At 43.1% G+C, this 18,351-nt stretch overlaps 1 protein-coding gene across 1 annotated transcript in view; it reads left to right on the top strand.

Moving 5' to 3' along the window:
* GPC3 (glypican 3) overlaps nucleotides 1-18,351 on the top strand; it is a 399,487-nt gene that overhangs the window by 21,545 nt on the left and 359,591 nt on the right. The window contains exon 2 of the mRNA XM_059157331.1: nucleotides 9,297-9,458. Coding sequence (XP_059013314.1) covers nucleotides 9,297-9,458 — 162 coding nt within the window. The remainder of the gene's footprint in view (nucleotides 1-9,296; nucleotides 9,459-18,351) is intronic.

The raw sequence follows: 18,351 nt of genomic DNA, 5'->3' as shown, positions 1-18,351 counted from the left end.
ATTGGTTCCAAGTCAAAGGGGAGGGCATCGAGCCCAAACCTCAGCGGGCCCCTTGAGATATGAAGATGAGTCAGTCAGGGGTCTTTGCGTCAAGGAACTTAAATCTGGTGGCGATAAGCCATGCAGATTTAACTGTGATGCAAGTTAGAGTGATAAGTGTCTTCATAAAGGGTGCAGGATACTGTGGGAATTCAGAGGACAGAAAGCTTGTGGAGTACAACTCTTTCTGCTCCCATAAACCCTCCATCCTGTGAGAATCCAGTCCAAAGATAAGCAGGAGTCCATTCTATCTCAGTAAAGCTGGGGAAAAAAATTGTAAAGATAAACAGAAAAGAACCGCAGATAGGTGGACATCCTCTTGTAGCAGGACTCTCAGAGCTCCTCTGGGCTCCGGCCACTCTGCACAGCTCACTTGTCCCTGTAGCCTTACCAGGTTTCTTGGCCGTTCCCGGCCGTGCCACGCATTTACACACCCCTGTGCCCCGGCTCTCTTCTTTTGCTCCTCTCCTCTCCTCCTTTCTGAGAGTACGTGAGTTGGGGCGCAATGCGTGTGGAGAGGCAGAGGGAGAGAGAATCCTGAGCAGACTCCCTGGTAAGTGTGGAGCCTGATGCAGGGCTTGATCTCAAGACCCTGAGGTAGTGACCTGAGCTGAAATCAAGAGTCAGATGCTTAATGGACTGAGCCACCCAGATGCCCCCTTGCTCCATTTTCTTGAAGGGTTTTTAAGAAGGAGAATGATGGGATCAGATATGTCCTTTAGCATATCTCTCTGGGGCTCAGGTGGAGGAGAGTCTGGCAGAGGCTGGAAGACCCATGTGGAGGCTCTTATAGCTGTCCAAGGGAAAAGAGGCAGGGTGATGAGGGACATTTGCAAAGTAGAGCCAGTGGGATTTAGTGGCATTTGGCTACAGGGAATGAGGGCGAGTAAGGTGTCTAGAATGACCCAGAGGTTTCTAGTTAGTTTGGAAGTCCCTCTCCTTGACGGGGACTGTGTCCTGTTCTTTATTGTACTCCTTGAGTTGGGGATAGGCCCTGGTCCAAAGTAGGCATTCAGTAAATGTTGGATGAATGAATCATTCGCCACTTTGGCAGGCTGAGTGTAATCAGTGAATTTGTATTCCCAGAGCACATGTTGACTGCTGGTTGGGATTGGGGTCCAGAAAGAACCCGTTTGTGGGGGAGTGTAGCAGTCTAGGAATTCAACCTTCACCGGGCATGGAATGATACGCACTTAATCGACAGTTGGCAGTGGAGATAAAGGTAATTCATTCTTTAATTCTCAGGCTTAGAGAATGGCTTATCTCCAGGGTTGTTTTAAACTCCCAGTACTCTAGTGTGGTAGCGACACTTTGGCCTGCCTTTTACAGAGACAGCCTGTGGTGGCCCCAGGCATGATCTCTGATTTAAAGTCAGAGCTCATGATACCCAGGTGTGCCCTCTGCAAGGTCATGTTCTTTCAGGCTAAATAACAGAAGGGTAACCTTCAGCTGGGTTCCCAAAGATGATTTCTTCCACCAGCAATCATCACTTTCCACACTGGTTTTGAATGCAGTCATTTCTTTAATCTGTATTCCTATCTTGATTAGTGAGAAATTAATGAGCGTGTAAGATTTGATTTAGATAATGATTAATTAGGGGAAAAGGCACCATTCTAATAGCTAGTCACTATTATATGCTAAGGAAATTAGTTAATATTTTTGGATGGCTAATTGACTTGTCCTCTGTTTAAAAAAAATCTTTTAAAAGTGCCTAGTATGTTTTTTTAGTTCATTAGTAGAGCAACCTGCACTTAATCCTTTGGATAATTTTAATAGGCATCTCTTACTTTCCCTACAAGTCACGAAGCAACCAGTTTGGGATATCACTCATTCTTTTGCTTAATATTACTTTAATGATGATATTACATCATTTTTTTAGCACAATGTACCTTTGTTAGCAAAAAAAGTAATCTGCCACAAAGCGGACCTTGGCAATGAAATGTGTCAAATCATCATATTCATATATATATATATATATATATATATAGAAAAGATTTCAATTTTCATTGTTACTGAGCCCTGACGATTCCTCCTCTTCTGTTGCTATTTGAATATGTTTTATCTTGCTCTTAGGAAAGTATAAGGAATGAGGTCTACATTAATATTTCTTCTGTTCTTTATTGTGTTTTTAATGGGATTTTTGACAATTTATAGTCATTAGTAAAATTGCAGTTGAGTAAAATAACCAATGTATAGAACACAATAAAGGTAATTAGAGAACTGGCAGGCTTGAAGTGACCTTGAGGGGTTATTTAGTCCATTCCCAATTTCAGGCTTAAGACTCATCTGCCTACGCAGCTCTCCTCCACGCATTATGCTTTTGTTCGAGAAGCAGCAGTGGGCCTTTACTGCCTATGGGGCCAAGCCCACAGGTTTCTGTCCAAACTCACATTCTGCCCTGAGAAGCTAGCTGTGCCCCAGATTCCAGCTTCTCTCCAGGCAGGTTAGTCTTGCCCTAGTACGCTGCTGCCGCCAAACCATTGTATCCCTGGGCTTTTCCAAATCCTTCCCATCTGGCTCAAGCCCCGCCTCCCCTAGAAGTCCCGTTTGGCTCCCAGAGTCTCTGGTGAGCATTCATTTACCTAGCAAATGTTGTCCATAGGACATATTTTAAAAATCACCTTGACTGAGATAATTTACAAACAATAAAATATACCCGTGTTGAGTGAAGAATTTAATGAGTTTTTACAAATGTACACACCTGTGTAACTCCTATCCCCAAAGAAAATAGAGACTCTTTCCATCACCTCAGAAAAGATATTGCGTATTTTGTCACCTTTTCTCTTCTCTAGCTATTCTTGTGTGAAAGTCTGGTCTCTTTGTGTGAGTTTTGTATTTGTTTATTTTAATGTTACTTAACCCGTGGTGTGCCAAGAAGGTGAGAGCTTTACCCACATCATCACATTCAACCCTTGCAATGACTCTATAAGGTAAGGGTTATTGATAATCCCCTTTTAGAGCTAAGGACAGAAAGACATGTGGAATTTTAGTGACTACCCTTGCTTGCATAGTTAGCCAGTGGTGGGGTAGGACTACATTTATAAGCAACTCGACAAAGTGGGGAGGGGCACACCGTGATTGATCTTTTCCTGCCCATGGTGCCTGCCACGATGCTGACCTTCAGGCCATTTACTACTTGCTGATTTGGAATAAAATCCAATAAACAGATGTATTTAGACAGACCCATAGCACATTGTTCGCTCTCCTCTTCCAATTAGGGGCAAGGCTCAGGCTTGGAATGGGGTCTCTGGGTGAGTGTGTGAGCCTGTGGCTGCAAGTTCTTGAATGGAGTCAAAAAAGAACAAGAACTGGGCCCAAAGGATGGGTGGAGGTCAGGAAAGCAAGGCCACGGGTAGCCAAGGCTAAACCATCCTTTGAAACAAGAGTACACATTAGGAAAGGGCCTGCTGTGGTCTCCCAGTGGCCTAGCCTCTGGGAGGGGGAGCAATGATAAGGGTGCCCAGTATGGGTCCATGTGGCAAGAATCCTCTAGAGGATTTATGGCCATAACCCAAATATCCCTTTTCAGCTGTCAGACCCAAACTCGGACCCAGTGTGCCAGGAAGACCTTGCCTCAAAATAATTCGAAATAAATTACTCTATAGTTCCTTCAAGTGAAACCTCTATTTGTGTATCTCCAAGATGTTTGGAAATTGATTTTTGTGGTATTTAAAGATATTTTTTCCAGGATCAAAGTTAAGCGCACAGATGTAAAATTTTCAGGGTCATCTGTCTCCTCTCCCTTGTTTTAGATCAGAGAGACACAAAGGTGGTTTTGTTTGTTTGTTTGTTTGTTTTTACCAGCGTTCTCAATCTGCGGCCCTCATTAATTCAACACTATATGCACAGGGCTGAATGGGATAGACAGGGCATCCCAAGGAGATGGGTGTCATTCTCTGTTCTTCAGGAATGGAAAATCTGGGAGAGGAGATTATAGTATGAAGGTACTTTTTAATCCTCCAAAATAAATGGGAACTAGCAGCCCTGTAATGACTTCAGTTAAAATTTTTTTTTTAAGCATCTGGGAATCCAAAGTTATTAAGCTCCAAAGACTTGAACCTTTATGGCTCATTTGAACAGTCAATTGTTGAGCCTTCTCCTCATCTCCATCCCAGGCTATATTGCTTGTCTCTATTCCCATTTCCTAGCTGAATTCCATTTTTATATAAAAAAAAATGTGAGCACCTCTCTGATGAGTGTGGTCAATGATTACTTTTCCTTTCTGTCCAATAAAGGAGTTATTTCCCCTTAACCTTCTTTTGTTCCTGACATCCCTACAGAATGCTCTGCTATTTATTGTGTCTTTTGTAGGTTGCGTCTGAGTTCTTGAATTGGCCTTTCTGCTTTCATTCATACAAGTATGTACCAGTTCTTGGTGTACCTCCTTAGTCATTTGCACTTGGTTATTTTTTATGAATCCCATTTGAGATTTGGTTTCCAGAGTAATTCTCTGTTTCATTGATGAGGATTCCTCTCTAAATTCTTTCTTTACTTCTTTTGGTTCTGCTTTGTTTCTTTTATGCCTCTGTTCCTGCATTGAAATGGTTCATTTTTCATTATTGCCATTTCATTTAGCCATGTCTAGCTCTCCTGGTCCAGTTTGTTCCTTATGTTCTCTTGTGCTGGCCTGTGAGTTATATGAAATGTACTTAAAATGTTTTTCCCTTTGGCGTATATTTCCGTATTCCTGGCTTGGAAATTCGAAATTTGTTTCAGCTTATAGATGTGTTTATTTCCTCAAATACTCTAGCTACCTCTTAGCCCCCAGATCAGTTGTACTGGTTTATTGATTGATCAGGTAGTGTTAACTGGGAGGGAAGGTAGATGTTACTCTATGTACATTTCTTATGCTACATCTTTCTTCATGATGTTTGAGATCTTTTCCCATAAATTCTCACTTGATATTTTGTTTCTCTCAAGATGTTTGACTCAATGAATTCTTGAGGGAGTGGGCATTTTTACAATGATAAGACCTGCCCAAGACAGGGAAAGGGCCGCACTATGCAATCTCTAAGTTACTCTATGAGTTACCCATCAAAGGCAAACCAAACTGGTGTCATAGTGATTCAAAGAGGCGGTCCTGGGTTTCTGCAGGTACACTGAGTGGTGATTTGTTATTTCTGAGACCTAACAACTCATGGCACTTCACAGAGGAAAGATTTGAACCCCATTATTTTGTGATTCCCGCTGGCTAGAGCTGGAACACTATCAGCAGCCAGGCTGCTGAATAAACCCTACCATTCCCGAAAACGGGAAGTCCTCACCAGCGGAAACTGAGAAACACAAAGGATTTTTTTTTTTTTATTAACATTGAATTTTATGAATGTATTCAAATACAGCTATTTTAAACACATATGACTTAGGCATCAGTTTATCAAGAAAGTAGATAAAACATTGTCAAATGGACAGGATCTTGGTACATGGCAAGTATCTTCTCTATAGGATTTTCCTATCTACACGTGTGTCCCAACCAACCTTGTTTCAATCTAGATTAGCCACTCTTCCCGAAGGGGACTCTTTGCCTTCGTGGTCCAGTAAACCGCATCACTTTCTATTCCTAGAATAGCATTATATTTTGTAACCTCCTGTAGAAAGAACACAGTGAGCTAGAACTAGCTCTGTTTTCTTTTTCAGAAGATAATCATAAAACCTTTAAGCTTAGACCGTATTTAATATCAGTTTAAGGCTTGTCTCTGAGATTGACATTTATAGGAGTTAAATCTGAACCATGTGTCTCCAGACCCCAAATTGTATTTTGACACATTAAATATCACCTTTCCATCCAGCGCTATAAATTGCAGTGCTGGATTTGGTTTGGTGATATGTATTATCTGTGCTCTCCGTTGACTGCTTTTGTCAGCTCCCTTGAGGAAGGGGAAGGGGAGTGCTCGAAGTCCATATCCTGGACTCCCAACGGTGATGTCATGTGAGGCAACACTTGATGAATTTCATTCCTAAATTAAGAAAATAGAACTTGGACACATACATTAAGGTCGTGATTAACTGGAATTCCTAGGGAAATAAGCTGTAATAGAAATAAATTTTCTGGTCACTTAGGACTAACTAGTCTCTTCCTGCACACACTCCCACCACCCCATTTTTTAAAATCTCAGTTGTTACAAAGCTGTCTAAAATGTCTGCGTATGCTTTCCTTCAGGAAGATTTGATGTTTATTACAGGTCCTTGCTTTGCCAAAGACCTCACAGGACTTTGGGAGAGTTGCCCCTCTACCTCATATACATGTTTTGTCATCTTGACTAACTATGCTGCTTTATTGCACTCATTTCCTATGTCTTCGGTATTTATTTCTGGCAACCCCTTTAGACAGTGAGCTCTTTGGGGTCAGGACCATGTCTCTCTTGTTCAACGTGGGACCTTCACCACGTAGCACAGTGCGAAAGAAGGAAGGTAGAGTAGGAAGAATCTTTGACCACAGTAACGTTTTCAGAAAGTTTTGTCAAGGTCAATGGGGAGTCCTTGAGCCCAAATCCCCGTCAGCCAGGCCCATGCTCACAGAACTTAGCATCTTTGTTATGCTCCGACATCGGCTGGGGCAGGCCCTGGGGATGGTGGCCCAGATACAACATGGCAGTGAGTTCAGAGCGCAGCAGCTGGGACCATCAGTTAGTTACATGCAGCACAGTAGGAGGTCTGAGATGCGCATGCTCACCACAGAAGGATCTCGACAAATGCTGGTTGGAGGAAAAGTCTGAGTACAGTGGGAGTTACAGAAGAGGAGGGAGATTGGACTTAATATTTGCTAGTATTGGCAGAAGATACAAAACCAGGGAATGCCTCATCATTTCCTTCGTCTCTCTTTAGATGATACCTTATGAAATAAGCCTTTCCTGACGATCCTATTAAATAGAATTGTTGCTGCCACTACCATCTACCCTACCTCCCTGACTTTGGTTTTTAAACAGAAAAAAGAGGGGCGCCTGGGTGGCTCAGTGGGTTAAGCCACTGCCTTCGGCTCAGGTCATGATCTCAGGGTCCTGGGATCGAGCCCCGCATCGGGCTCTCTGCTCAGCAGGGAGCCTGCTTCCACCTCTCTCTCTGCCTGCCTCTCTGCCTACTTGTGATCTCTCTCTGTCAAATAAATAAATAAAATCTTTAAAAAAAAAAGAAAAAGAATAAAGAACAGTTTTATTGAGGTACGATTAACATACAATAAAGTACATATTTTAAGGGTATAATTTGATAATTTTGACACATGCATATAGCTAGGAGACAATCACTGCAGCCAAAATTATGAATCTATCCATCGCTCTGCCAAACTTCCTGACTCTGGCCCCGTCCCTGCCCTGTGTCCCCTCCCCAACAACCACTGAACTGCTTTCCGTCACTACTGGTTAATTCTCATTTGGGAGACTTTTGTATAAATGGAACCGTAGAGTATGTAGGGTTTTTGTGATGTGGCTTCTGTGGCTTTGCATAATGTTTTGGGGGCCCGTTGCCGTGGTAGCATGGATCGATAGTTTATTCCTTTGTATGGCCGAGTCATAATCCACTGTATGTATATACCACAACTTGTTTTGCTGTCCTTCCGTAGTTCTATTTTCTCTGGAGTACTCATCACTACTTGGCTGTGTGTGTCAATATATACACAAACTATACATATACCCAACATATATACAAACTATATATGCATGTCTGTATATATCTGTTATATCCAGGGTGCTTGGCACATGGTAGATGCCCAATAAAATATTTGTTGAATGACTTTCATCTACGCCCCTGGCTTGAATTTTCATTTATATGCTGTGAAGACCTCCACCGGAGCAGAAATGCCTTGCGTCCCCAGGGGAGAGCTGAGAATGACAAAGGTTTCAGTCATTGGGATACTTGGCAGATGATCTTTATTAACTGAGATATAGAACACAAGAGATGGAACTGTATGTGTGTGTGTGTGTGTGTGTGTGTGTGTGTGTGTGTGTTAGTTACATAGAGTTCAGTTTGGAGTAGGCTGAATTTGAGATGCTCATGGAGAGGTTGCAGATAGGAAGTTTTCGAGCTCAGAAGAGAGGTGAGGGCTGGGTTAGGGAGTTCAGCAGCCCCATAGATGAGATGAGATCATGTGTGGGGGGAGACGTAGAACACAGAGAGGGTCAGTAATGTTAAAGTGACAGGCAGAAGAGGAGGAAAAGCAGATAAGAGTAGCCATAGCAGTAGGGGTATGTGTGTTGGGGGGGGCAGGGGTAGGTTCACTATAACAAGGGAGGAGGGGAGCCTTTTAAGAAGAAACTGGTCAAGGGACGCCTGGGTGGTCAGTTGGTTAAGCAGCTGCCTTCGGCTCAGGTCACGATCCTGGCGTCCTGGGATCGAATCCCACATCGGGCTCCTTGCTCAGCAGGGAGCCTGCTTCTCCCTCTGCCTCTGCCTGCCATTCTGTCTGCCTGTGCTCGCTCTCTCCCCCCCCCCCTCTGATAAATAAATAAAATCTTAAAAAAAAAAAAAAAGAAGAAACTGGTCGACTGGGAGGGATGCCACCAAAGGTCACATTGGATGAGGACTGAGAAGACGTTCTGATTCCCTAATTTTGGAATAAGTGAGGAGATTCTTAATTCGACAACTTTTTATGGAGTTGCAGAAATAAAAAGATACCATGCATCATAAGCGAGATGCAAGGAAGTGACTTAGGAGTTCAGAGGTCGATATTTGAATAGCGCTAGAATGTTGTCGTTGTAAGGGATTTTGGTGATTGTCAAAATGTTGATGTTGTCCTTTGGATATTTCCTCTGTGAATCTTACCCCAGACCTTTAGTTAACAACAGCAAAGCTTTGATAAGATATTGATGTTTTAATCATTTATCCCAAAAAGCCACACCGGGGTGGCAGACATACATTTCATTAGGAAATCATAACTGGAATTTTGAAAATTGCCTCTTGGTTGTGCTCTCATTCATAAATTATAATCAAGAAAAATAAATTGTAGGAGTGAAGATTAATCTTTTAATGGACAAATTAAATATCGGTGTTCAATGACGTCTACTTGGTGCTATAAATTGGTTTGTGCAGAATTTATGAGTCAAACCTAGGCAATTAATTCTAATGGTTATTCAAAAAGAATCAGTCATAAAGATAATTGGGAGAAAGCAGGGATTCGTTAAGATAAACACTAATTTTGAATAATCAAGATTTTACTGTATTTTAAAAAATGCATTGTCTTGCCTTATTCACTTCGTGTATGTGTGTGTGTGTGTGTATGTGTGTGTGACATTCTGCTTACTGAAACGTGAAACCCTTGTTTGTTTCAGGATCAGATCTGCAAGTATGTCTCCCCAAGGGTCCAACGTGCTGCTCCAGAAAGATGGAAGAAAAGTACCAACTGACCGCGCGCTTGAACATGGAACAGCTGCTTCAATCTGCAAGTATGGAGCTCAAGTTCTTGATCATCCAGAACGCCGCAGTTTTCCAAGGTGAGTGCTGGGGATCATTTTAGACGTGTGCCCCTTGGCATCATTCTCTGGGCGCTGGGCTTTCAGATGCTAAGTCTAATTTATAAATGACCATGCCAGCGTTAACACTTGACAGAGAAATCTCCCAGTGAGAGATTCTGTTTCAGGAAAAGCACAGCTTTTAGAGACACTGCGTTTCACTCTTTGGAGAGGCAGGCATTGTCCAAAGTCATTGTCCAAGGACATTCTGTTTACCTGTGTGCGATGGCTACAAATCCCTACAGAAGGGGTAAATGATATCTTCTCTCAACAAGCCCTGAAGACCAGTTTAAAAAAAAAAAAAAAACACAACAAAAGAGGTTACTTAAATACCAGTTTTCTCCAGGCGTGGGTTAGATGGTTGTGGAACATGCCTGAACTCCTTCTGACCACGGGGACCGTTTCCAGAGAGATCTGGAGCTTGGCTCAAAGGCACTATGTTTTCTCATTTGTGTGAGTGGACCACCTCTTCTTTCTTTGTGAGTCTCCATCTTTACTACACCTGTGTGTGACTATAAAGGGACCTGTGGTGGCATTGCCAGGATGGGTCAGAAATTCCATTTCTCCTCACTGACCAGTAGGACCAACCCAGCAGGATGGAGAATACCTCCTTCAATTCAAAGACCCAGCTAGGAATGTTGACGACATGCTCTCTGTGTATTTGTTCCTTTAGTCTTCACAATAACCCTAGGAAATAGGTCTTACTATCAGCATCCCCATGTAAGGGATAAAAAGCCAAGGCACAGAATGGTTAAGTAATTTTCCTGAGGCCACACAACTAATTAATGGGGGGAAATCAAGATTTGAACCCAGGCGGCCTTGCTCTTAGAGCCTATATTTTTAACTACCTCGGTATGCTGCCTCTTGGGAGGGGAAATTAATTACAGATATTGGGGCTTGCTTCTGTCTTCCCTGAAGCACAGGACGCCAGCTCCCTTTTTCTTGCTCTACAGAGAATTGGAGTTTAGATAGAAAAGTCTCTTCTGATGACCTGACGTTCCAAATTTGTAGGTTTCTGGCACCTTGTTAAGGATTAACCTCTTTGAATTGTAAGGTAGGTTGATTATAGCTTATTTTGTGTATTGCAAGGAAAATCTTAGAATTAGCTAAGAAAATTATTCCAATTAGCTAATAAAGCCTACATTCATGATAGTTCCCTGGGTCAAAGCCTCAGGGGATGTTGGGTTGATTATATGAAATACAGTATAGAAGCGTGAGGTATTTGTTCACTTACGTATGCCGTCAGACTCTTGTGAAGAGTTTGTGGAGACTAACAATTTGGCGATCAAATGAATAATTGAAGCTGGTTTTAAAAATACATGTGCCATTCATGTACTTCTTAGATTGGTTTTGGAGCTGAGCTGCTGAATGAAAGTGGGGGTGGTAAAAAGTGATGGGACAAGAGAATTTTGTCGAAGGCAAGAGCTGAATCTGACTCTTTGGGGGTGTTCAGGGGCTTTTCAAAATGGAGTGTGAGTGGTTTCATTCGCAGAATAACCAGGCCCACTGGTGTTACCTGACAGCCGTGGGCCTGCTGGAGGCGGGCAGGAGAACGAGCACCCCTGGTAGTCCACTGTGTGGAGTAGCGGTAATGGCTGACCTCTGAGGGCCTTGGGTGTCAGCCCTTCTGTCTCTGCCCAGTCCTCCATCTTTTTTTCCAGTCTTCCATTTTGCATATTGTGTTTTCTAGGCACGAGATGAGGAGAGAAAGGAAGTTCTGACCAGATTTTGATTGGCTTAGCGTGGAGGTTGGACACTAGTCATGTGGACAGAGGCTGGAAAGGGGGGAGGGTAGCACCTACTACTTGTATCTTTTCTCTCTTTTTCTCACACACACACATGTACACACACAAATATGTATTATTTCTCCAGTTGTGAACATAGGAGGACAGGTCTGGCAAAGGAACATGGAGACAACTCAGTGATGTCTGAACTCATGGCTGGGGCCTTCTACCTCATCACCATATGGACTCAATTCTTTCTCTTGTTTCATTCCCTTATTCTTTCCCTGCTTCCCATTTAGAGCAAATATACCCCATAAGAAAAAAGAAACCATGGTCCCAGACCTCAAGGCAATTATGCCATGTTTGTAGAAACATCGCCCCCAAATTCTTTCTGTAACGAACATTGGGAGGGACAAGACGAAAATCAGGGACCGAGGCAAGCTGATGTATTATTGATGGCTAAAAAAAAGAGAGGAGCCACTTTTGTCCCCCTTATGATTACTTATTATTCTGACGAGCTGGAATTGGGAGGGCCCAGTTGTTTCTTCCATAAAATACACTCCCTCCCCAAGATTCCGGTAGACCAAATCCTTGCTCCAATAATTCAGTCCTATGAAATTTGATGCAAGCTATTTTCCCCACCACATGAAGTTGAAGAAAGCTCATCTTGATATTGGCCTAGATCCACAATCTCTTTAGGATTCCCTCACTCGTCCACACTGGGGGTATTTAAGCAGCGAATGCTTTCTGCAAATATGTGCACAGTTCCACGAGCAATCCTTACTGCCTCAATTTGGATTTTATGTCTTCGTTTGCAAGAAGCCTTTGCCCTCATAAATGAGCCTGGGGCCCTTCGCTACAGCGGTTGGAGTGCTCTCTTGCTAATGTTGTTTTGATAATGATTGAAGCATTAAAAAAAAAGTTGTTCTTTATTTTCAATCTTTGCATTGCCTCGTTTCCTAAATTTAATTTACTCGGATGTGCTTAGTAAAATGGGGCAGCACAATCGTTTTTTGTTTCTGCTTAATTAATTCTTTTTGAAAAACTCCACTAAAAGATTTTTGTCTCTTTTTCTTCTCCCCTACCTCATAATAATTACTATGATAATACTACTAATGGCAATTTATTAAATGCCTGCTATATGATGCTTACTTTTACATAATTCTCTCGCTGGATTTTCCCAGCAGCTCTCTGAGGTTCCTACTGTAATTATCTCCATTTTACAGATGAGGAAACTCACTGATGCCTTGGCTTCTTCCGGGCCGTCATCTGACATGGTCTTCCTAATTAATGTTTTATCCTCTCTCTGTCACCTTTGCACGTTCAATCCTGGAGCTCTGTTTTCCTTGCAGGATGGCATTCTAACTGTCAAACGTGTCCCATCAGGGAGTATTTGGGGGGATAGGCCTAGGAAATTTTTCTGTATTTTGGATGATTCCAGTCTTCCCCAAGGTACCCCTGACTTTGAGGGAGAACACGCTTCAGCTTTTCTGGAAGTTGCCTAACCCGCAAGAAGCCAGTTCAGCTTCTTCAGAGGGGAGAACTAGAGTGGTTAAGCAGAAGACATCCCTGTGCTCCTGGAATGCTATAGAGCTCCTGCTGAGGTCACTGAGAAATTCTCAGGCCCTCGTTCGTTCAGTACCCACTACTGTCCCACATTTGTGTGTGGTCTTTTTACAGGCTGGATTTTCTAGTTTTCTAGCAGGCGGTAGGTTAAGGAGTTAGGTGGAGGGATTATGGAAGAATGCCAGAGGGAGGTATCTATGAACAGCAAGAAGTTATGAGTGCCAGGAAGGGTGAAAAACATGAAAGTAGACTTGGGGGCTCACTGAGTGGGGCAGTCCAGAGGACATTCAGTAGAGGGGGATAACCTACGTGCCTCAGTAGCCCCTGTATTATAGGAGGGGCAATAGCCCATGTCTGTAGTGACGGCTGCGAATCAATAAAGAAAGATCAAGTTACTTGCACCATTTTTCTTTTCCTTCACATTTTCATTTGAAGGAGCTAAAATATATTTGGGGGAGTATGTGTCTGAAAGGCAATGGAAGAAACACTGGGCTTGGAGTCAGAGCATCTCAGTTCTAATTCTAGTTCTGTCTTGGTAAGCTTTATGAATACAGGGGCTTACTTTGATTCCATTAGCCTCAGTTTTGTGATCTGCAAAATGGGGGTGATAATTACAGTCCTGCTTACCTCCTAGGGGAGAGGTAGTGTATATGAAAGTGTCTTGAAAACTGTAAAGCTCCATGTCCCAGCATTATTATCTCTAAAGCTATTACCTCGAAAGCACCGGAGATGCCAGATAAATGGCACATGTCCATTACAGACATGAGCCCCAGTAAAGCTGGAGGCCATGATGCAATTCACCCACGTTTGCCTCCTACAGTGGATATCCCGTGCACAGGTGAGAGAGCACTTAGGTAAAGTAGCCTTTGGAAAAGGGGTCTGTTTTGTACCTTCATAGATGTGAAACTGTGCTGTTCAAAATGTCAATACCGCCAGGAGCTAGCCTTTCTTCCCCAGCCTCCTGAAGCTTCTCTTCTGGCCCCTATCTGGAATATTTTACACACAAACAAGCAGCTAGAGTGGGAGGGGTTTGTCACATTCAGGCCATATTTTAGTTGCATTGTCTGGCCTGTGGAATCATGGCGGGGCTGGATGGTTTTCTCCTACCTCTTTTCTACGGCAGAGACGACACATTTCCACATGCGGGGGGCTGTGGTGAGAGGGGGACAGGGTTTCTGTGCTGCTGTTTCTTCACTCCCTTGTTTCCCATTTCCATCTGCTCTTGGCAGTTCTTATACTTTTTTTTTCCCTGTCAGATTCCTGTCTCTCCCACTCCCCCTAAATAAAATTGACCTTGTGTAGAACACCCTTTTCCATCAGCTCAGAGCAATTTCTCTAGTCATTTCTGCTTGAAATAACTGTTCAGGCAAAGCTTTTTTTTCCTTCGCAGTTAATATGTGACTAAATAATTGCTTGGATGTTGATAAACATGTTTTTGAGATTCAATCATTTGTTCATTTAGCTTTTATAATGTTGCGGGGGGTTTTTAAGTTAGCACTGAGCAATTTTTCTCCATTTCACAATTTTTCCCCTTGACTAGTCTGACAGCTCTCCTGCGCATGCTCCAGCTGTGTGCAGGCCGAGCTCCAGCGAGTCCCTGACTCTGACCACTGGCCATCCTGTCACAACCCTTGTAGGGGAGAGAATAATTACACTGATGTCTAATCAGAACTTAATTCATTTGCCAGAGCAAAATGTAATAACATTAAACTGGATAGAAGAATTTTAGGAACGCAAGCCATGACCATGAGTCAGGTTATATAGCCTCAAAAATGTAAATTATTAATCAAACCACTCATCTGTACAGCAAAGCTCTAGTAATCCCATTATAAAAGGGTGAATTTCTCATCAGAGCTCAGAAGATGCTGGCTTTAATTAGTGTACTTTCATGGCGCTGACTCAAAGAGATAGTTAACTTTGGTTACAAAGTTTTAAAAAATGCGATTCTTTAATTATTAGTGCTATGGGACAAACAATTAGAAACTGGGTGTTTAAAGTCATTTTCATTTCATACTTAGAACTTTCGGATTCAAGTGGGTTTCAAAATTCTGTGGCTCTTGCAGAGCCAGAAGCTGGGGGAGTTATAAACCTTTACTGTGCCCTCTTATTGATTTAGAAAAGTCAGTCATTAGGCTGAAAACTCTTTTTAATAAAAAGAGCTTAGAAAAATGACTCAGTGTGCGGATGGAGACTGTTCTGCGGCCAACATGAGGTGAGGAGATTATACAGATTAACTCTTTACCGCAGCCCATGCCCCTCCATTCAACAGGGCTCTGGACACACTCCCCACGGCTGCCATGCTCCTGCCCACTTTCTCACTAGTGGGCCCAACGAAGCAAATTAAAGGACATTGTCCCTGTCCTCGAGAAGCTTCCAGGAAAAATAACCACTTTTGCCTCCCGTGATTACTCCCTACCCTTCCCCGCCCCCACTGGGATTTGTTTACTTTCTGAAAACATATGTTCCTCCTCCTCTTTCTGTCTCACTGAGTTGCAGTACCTGATATCGGTATAATGAAGCATATGTTTGAGAGGTTTGAATTCTCCTGTCAGTAGAGTGGAGGTAGAAATGATTTTCCTTTAAGCTGGAAGCAGTAATGTAGAAATTAAAAACACCTTTGCCTCTGTTGACTGTGAGAGGCCTCCAGGGGCTGAGTTGTGGCCCCACATCCCTCCTTCTTCCTCATCCCGGTTTCCAGTCAGGCACCAGGTCTTGTTTCTCGCTTCACATTCCCTTGCATCTTCTTCCTCCACCCCATTCCCCTCTGCCCTCTCTGGGTCTCAGCGGTCTCACACTGATGCCCGCTGGCCTCGTCTCTGATTTGAGTTCCAGGCTCCATCAGCTCACACCTAGACTACCAGCAAAGGTGGAACAAAGTGCCAGGCCTTTGGACTCTTCCTTTGGTTCCCCGTCCAGCTCCAGAGTGTGATGATTAAGAAGGCAGGCTCTGGAGTCATTTGGGCTGGGTTTGAGTGAGTCTGGGTGGGGATAGGTAGGACAAGTGGGGTGACTGTGGAGAGAAGGAAGTTGAGGGCTTGGGCCTAGAATCAAGGCTCCTCTCCCAACATGTGCTGAGTTGGTGGGAATCAAATGGAAAGTCTCCTCTTCGAAAGTGTTCTACTGGCATCATCTCATTGAAACCTCATGGCAGCCATCTGAGGTTGATACTATTATTAGCCTCACTTCACCTGGAGGAAGTGGGGCTTTCAAGAGACAAAGTGACTTGTCTAAGGTCAGCCAACAAATGGCAGAGGTGGCAACTGGGAACCTGGGAAGGCCAGCTCCGGAAACTGGGCCCTTAACCACCATATATTATATATTATATATTGCCTCTGTGTATTTTGTTTCATGGTCATGGGCAACCTTTCCAATTCTAGCTTGCTTTCATGCAAGGGGATTCTGTTGTACTTAATTAGAAAACATTTGCTGAGCAAGGACCTAGCATGTCTGGAGGCAGGCGTTGTGGGGGATTCAAAGATAAAAAACATTTCCTGCTTACCTTCAACTTTTAGAAACCAAGATTTTTATACACGAATAACTCAGGTACAAGGCATCCTAAGAGAAATGCTGTGAGAAACATTTAGCACTCCCCAGTCTTCCATGGGGAGTAAGGGTAGATTTAGGTTTTGTGGGGCCCAAAGCTTATACAATCTGGGGGCCCTCTTTAAGAAAAAGAAGACAAAATAAAAGCTACAAAATGCCCCTGGCTCTTCCAGACGGAGGATCACAAGTGTGGGTCCCTAAAGCTTAGGTTTCAATAGCTTCCCACGAAACCCGCCTCTGTATGGGAGTGTGAGGTTGGAGAAGATTAATTCCAACTAGAGGGTAGAGGTTCTTGGAGGAGATTGCCTGTATGAATTCCCCAGCAGACATGGCTCTTGATCAAAGAGAAGGTCAGGTGAGGGAGTTAGGTAAATCAGCGCATATCTTTTTCTAAATTAAATTAAAATTTGAACATTAATAATTGCCTACCAGATACCAGTCTTGCTGGCCTCCCTGGCTAGCCTTGTAGCATCTCAGCCTTAACCTCTCGAAAGAGCAAGATGCCTAGGAGGCATGCAGAGAGGAACGTAGTGTGACAGACGTGTGCTTGGGCTTTGGGGGGACTGGAGTCAAAGTCCCAGATCTGCTAAGCTCTCTCTTTGTGACCGCAGAGCAAGTCAGTTCTCTCCGAGCCATTAATTCAGCAGGGTTAATTCAGAAGAGGGCTGTGAAGAGCTCAACTCTGTATGGGTCTGTAGGAATCAAATGCAGGGCAGCCATTATTTCTGTTATTCTCGGTTGTATGTTTGTCAGCATCATTGTAGATGAGGTAGAATATCTTTCTTTGCTCTGCGGCATTGACGGTGACATATCTGGTACATATACTTTATTAAAAAATGCTTTTCTGTGCTTTTATGTAATTATGATTCATATAAAAAAGGTTCCAGCATATTGACTCCTAATCATATCACTCAGAAAAATATTGCTTGTAACCTTTGTATGTGTTTTCTTCTTTTTCCTCTCTGTGTGTGTATGCATGTACGTGTGTGTGTGTGTGTGTTTGTGTGTGTGTACTTAAGACTAGATAGTATGCACTCTCTAAAGAGTCCCCTAGTGGTCTGAATGAGTTAACATAACCTCAAGATCTAACTAGCAATGGCAGACTCTGATTCCATTGGGTTGCATTAGGAGAGGAAGGAAAACAAAAATGGTAAAATGAACCAGGATATTTATGATGCTTCCTCTATTTGTGGAAGTTCTTTAGCATTAGTACTGGACCTGATTAACTGAAATGTAATCATTGGACTAGACCAGGTCCCACAGTACTCCCTCTCTTGGGATCCTGTGTTTTTCCTTTCTAACACTTACCAAGTTTGTAGTGATCCATGTATGGATATTTTGTTAACACGAGTCTCCTTTACTGGAGAATGATCTCTCTGAGGGTAGGGCCAATGTGTAGTCTATCTCATTGCTATAGCCCCAGGTGAGATATTAGAAAATACTCACCCCAGGGGAGTGCGCACGTGCACATGTGCATCTACGCATATACAGAATTAAAAGAAATAATATCAATAGAAACAGATTTCCAACTCTTCTGCATCCTTTGCAGCAAGTACCACTAGGACCAAATAGAAAAAATAAATACAACCTGTTGCCTGAGGCATTTATTTTCAGGTTTTATTTATTTATTTTTATTTTTTTAGAGAGACAGAGAGTAAGCCAGGCATGGTGGGGAGGGGCAGAGGGAGAAGGAGAAGAATCTCAAGCAGGCTCCATGCCCAGCACGAAGCCTGATGTGTGGTTTGATCTCATGATCTTGAGATTATGACCTAAGCCGAAATCAGAAGTTGGATGCTTAACCGACTGAACCACCCAGGCACCCCTGTTTTTAGGTTTTAAACTCCACTCAGCTAGAAGATCTTAAGAGTGTAGCTAATAGGTTGAAGCTTTCCCATTTTGAGATGAAATGTCCTATGCTATACCTGAGCTTCAGCCTCTGCTTATGGCCTCACCACTCCCTGGCTTGCTGGGTGTCTTTTCTTCCAGCCTGATCTAGGCTCTTCACAGAGCACTGTGAAGAAGGCTCAGTGCCACGGATTTAC

This window comes from Mustela lutreola, chromosome X (genome assembly GCF_030435805.1).
Source record: "Mustela lutreola isolate mMusLut2 chromosome X, mMusLut2.pri, whole genome shotgun sequence".
NCBI classification, from domain to species: Eukaryota; Metazoa; Chordata; class Mammalia; order Carnivora; family Mustelidae; genus Mustela; species Mustela lutreola.
This window is presented reverse-complemented; position numbering and strand designations above follow the sequence as displayed.